This window comes from Tupaia chinensis, unplaced genomic scaffold, assembly GCF_000334495.1.
Source record: "Tupaia chinensis unplaced genomic scaffold, TupChi_1.0 Scaffold000341_1, whole genome shotgun sequence".
Lineage (NCBI taxonomy): Eukaryota > Metazoa > Chordata > Mammalia > Scandentia > Tupaiidae > Tupaia > Tupaia belangeri.
In genome coordinates this window covers 3335182-3339545 of record NW_006159835.1, presented here as the reverse complement: position 1 = coordinate 3339545, position 4364 = coordinate 3335182, and the positions used below count along the sequence as shown (strand labels likewise).

The window sequence follows — 4364 nt, the reverse complement described above, 5'->3', positions numbered from 1 at the left end:
GTGTGTGTGTGTGTGTGTGTGTGTGTGTGTGTGCGCGCACCCAAAATCCCAAGAGGAGAACGGAGAGTAGGAACTGAGGTATGGCCATCCCACTTGGGGGGTGATTTCTCACTTCCCGTCTGTCTCTCTGGTGGGTACTTGCATCCTATAGTAAAACTCTCTCTTAAAACTAAAACAAAAAAAACAAAGGAGATAAAAGGTAGCATGGTGATTAAGGTGCTGGATTTCCAGATGGCAGACCATGGTTCAAAGTCCCAGACCTGGTGACTGGAAAACCCCACCAGTACCATGTGTGTACATGCCAAAATCCCAATGAGGACAGAGGAGAAGGGATTGAAATCACCCCATCCCAGGGTGATTTCTCGCTTTCCTCTCCCCAGAGGGCACATGCCCTATAGCAAAAATTTACTAAGACAGAACAATATTCCAAAACACTCTATCATAACCATGTCAAATACAATGCCTTTTCTCTCTCCAGACCACTTCTTATCACATCTAATATATAATTCCAATGTAATATAATCTTTGGAATACCTTTTAAATAGGTAATAAGTTATCATTTTATCCTAAACCCAACGACTTTGTTACTGTGTAATGTTATAAAGTTTTGATCAGGTACTTTACCTGGGCTCCTTCTCCATGGTACAAGCAATTCACCACATTGTCTAAAAGGTTGATATCCAGTTTTTGGCTGAAATCAAGCAGCTGACGAGCTGCATGGTCTGCTAACATTGTCATAATTGCTGGCATAGATTACTGAAAATAAAGAAAAACAAATTGAAGCTGCCTATCAAGTTTTTACATTATCAAAAATTTTATACTCAAGTTATTAGACTTCAACCATGTATTCACAAATACTTTACTCAGTACTTTACAGACTTTATTACAAAAATGAGAGTAAAAGCAAGTAAACGCCGAAATTACTTTGCTACTTCATAACTACATTAATTACTAAGATCCACTGAACGTTTTTAGCATTTTTGAGGATTCCGTAAGGATTCCGTAAGTTTTATTATTGCACTAACATTTAAAAAGTATGCCAAGCTTTATGAACTATGCCAGTCTATCTTTTTTTTTTTTTTTGAGGTTTTTGCTACAGGGCGCGTGCGCTCACTCGAAAGACACAGAGAGACAGAGAGACATAAAAGTGAGAAATCACCCCAGCGGGATGGCCACTACGCAATCCCTTCTCCATTCTCTCCTTAGGATCTTTGGCACACACGCACATGCACCCGGTGTGAGTTTAAGTCACCAGGTCCCGGACTTGAACTGCAGTTGACTACATCGGAGTCCAGCAACACAGCCATTACGCCAACTTCTGGTCCCAACCACCTATCTTTTAAAGCACGGATTAAGTTGGAAGTGGATGTGAAAAGCTCACTTCACCCTAATTTTTAAAATATGCTGAAAAGACATTATGATATTAAAGCTAGATGTACAGGGACCAGTAGTTAGCGTAATGGCTATGTCGCTGGACTCCCACGCAGTAAACCGCGGTTTGAGTCCTGGACCCAGTGGCTTAAAAGGCACTCGTGTGCATATGTGCCCAAAATCCCGAGAGGAGAATGGAGAAGAAGAGATTGCGGCATGGCCATCCCCCCTGGGGGGGTGATTTCTCGCTTTCTATCTCTCTGTCTCTGTCTGACGAGCACACGTGCCCTATAGCAAAAACAAAACAAAACAAAAAAAAACTCCAAAAAAAAAAAAAAAACCTAGATGTACAGAAATAAGATTTTTCATGTACAGAGCAATAACTAACAGCAATGACTAGCAGGTACCATGAATCTAATGAATGCTGATACCAATTCCCTCAACCTCTACATAACTCAGTTTCTATACTCAGTTCAATCTTTCAAAATTGTTTCAACTCTAAATGAATGTAGAGATTAAAATTACTGTTACAGAAACACATAATTCTTGAATATGTGGTTTAGAGAAAAAACTGTATAGCAATATGCCAAACAAGATTTTTCAAAAATTTCTAGGTATTCATCCACAAGGTGAAAGTTACAAATTGTTGCTAATTTAAAAAAAAAAAAAGTTGTCAAGAGGAAAGAGGTACTGTGCCTCAACTTTCTAGCTAAAACCCACTGGTTTACATGCAATGTTATCCTTTTGAGTATTGTACTTTAAATGCTGGCACACATCCCATGTTTTTGTTGCCCAGAATTATAAAAATCTTTCCTCTGCTTTTTCTCCAAAGCCAAAGCTCCTCAAGTCTGGCTGGTTAAATCAGTAGTTCTTCACCTTTCTGGGTCAATATGCCTTAGAATAAGAGGACCACATTAACACAACAGTTCTTGCCCAATTAAAAAGAAAACTCACAATTTTGCAGACTATCAGAGGATTCTGGCCATGCTGAAAGTCATTCATGAAACCCCTAGTTTAGTGCTGAACAAGGTCAGATGGTCATCTGTATTTACACCCCTTAGAAACCTGCCAGGATCAGGAAATGAGTACCTAATATTGACTGCATTATGTCTGGATAAATAACTTAAGGAAAAAAGGTGTTTTTTCCCCTTGGTTATCTTACAGCAGTAGAAAAATCTAATAACAATGGCAGCATTTTGACTTTAGTGCAAATATTTTATTTAAAGACAGCATCAAGTGTGACACTGTACAAAAAGTCCAAAAGATTAGTCACCTTGGTCACACTGAATGTAAATATATGAAATGTAAAAAACAAGACCGTGAGTTAAAGGAGTTTTCCTTCCAAATCTTTTGGTCCAACTATAGCTCATTAACATGACTTCAAAAGATGTTTATAACTGATAACAAAGGTCTTTTTAAAAAAAGTAATTATACACCACACAAAAAAACTTAAATCTAAGTAATGTGAGAAAACACATTATTTGACAAATAAACGTGTAAATTTTCCTCCATCTTCAAGTGCCTTAACAATTTTAAAAAACCAAAACCTCAAAAACTGAAGCTCAAAAAGAAGGTCCATAGAGCTACATATCTACCTATGATTAAGATCTACATAGCAAACGTTTTCGATTTGGTGGGGAGTGTTAAAACTGAACTTTTTTTTCCTACTTATTCCTGTCATAATTTATAGCCAAAACAAAAAAGGATCAACAAAGTCATTCCTTGAAGTTTCACTTTCAAGTACACTATCTTTACAGAGTTCTCCGAAACTAGATTCAGGTTTAAAAATCAGGTTTAGAATAGAAGTGTTTTAATTCAGTAGTTTGCCATCCTTAAAACTAGCAGCTATCTTCGAAATGACCTACCTATTCTTGAACGTACTGAACACAGAAATGGCGGCTTTGTGGTCAATGCCAAGCACATTTAGTCCCCCAAATCAGCTTCCAAAACATTCTTTCCACTAACAGCAGTGTCCCAAACGCTTAAGATACACAATCAGGCAGAGCAAACAGCCGTAAGCGGGAGATATGTACACAGAGGCTTTCTCTTCTTGGGCTCCCCCAATTCTAAAATCCACTCAATGGATAGCAATATCCAGCAATGTTGTGAATCTACAAGTGACTACCAAAATACCTCCACTGCCACTTCAAACTAAATAGGCAGGCAGCTAACTAATACACTGACAGCTCTCATCCTAAAACTGGAAAATCTTAACCGCTGCTTAATGATAACTTCACAGAAGGTGAAAAAACAAGTCGCTACAAGGTGAAAGACTGCGACTTAGGTGTGTGGGCAATCGCCTGCTTCATTCAGTAGAAGCACACCTCACTAGAGCCCGCCCTCCCCTCACTTCCCACCCGAACCGATTTGCAGCACTTCTAACTATAGCACACAGGAGCACGCACTCACCCCGCCCATACAGAGAGGAGGCATTCAGACTAGGCGCCTGAAGTTCACCGCCCCATTCTCTATGCAGCATGGCCTCTGCGTGATCACAGGAGGTCCGGGCTGGGCCAGTACTCGGTGCTTCCTCTACTACACCACTTCCTCCCACCCACCCCAATCTCCGAGACCTCGGAACCAAGGAGAATCCAGGTATCACCCACTGTACAATGCTAGCAGTGAAGGATTCCACCAACTTCAACACACACTAGCACCCTTAGCGAAACTACACAGACGCCCGTCTGCAGATCCCGGGGGAAAAAAATTAACTGATCTTTTCTCCTCATCCTACTCTGCAAAATCCCAGAAAGCTTTCGAGTTTCCTAGCAGGAGGAGCAGGGACTGAGCAGCCCCTCCCTCCCCCATCCCAAGCTCTCCACCGAGGGGCCCACGTGATGCAGGCGGACGTTTCAATGCTGCTGCACTAAATATTTCTGGAAACTTCCACTCCTAATAATTTACAGAGATGTTCCTGAAATCACCCAACTTCTCCCAAGCCCAACGGGCTGGGGAAGCCCTTCCACCCCCGCGCGGAGCCCCGTTTCACTACC

At 40.9% G+C, this 4364-nt stretch overlaps 1 protein-coding gene across 1 annotated transcript in view; it reads right to left on the bottom strand.

The window, feature by feature from the left end:
* XPO1 (exportin 1) overlaps positions 1-758 on the bottom strand; it is a 56192-nt gene extending 55434 nt beyond the window's left edge. Inside the window, exon 1 of the mRNA XM_014589219.2 lies at positions 625-758. Coding sequence (XP_014444705.1) covers positions 625-750 — 126 coding nt within the window. The 5' untranslated portion in view covers positions 751-758. The remainder of the gene's footprint in view (positions 1-624) is intronic.
* Between the last annotated feature and the right edge of the window lie 3606 nt (positions 759-4364).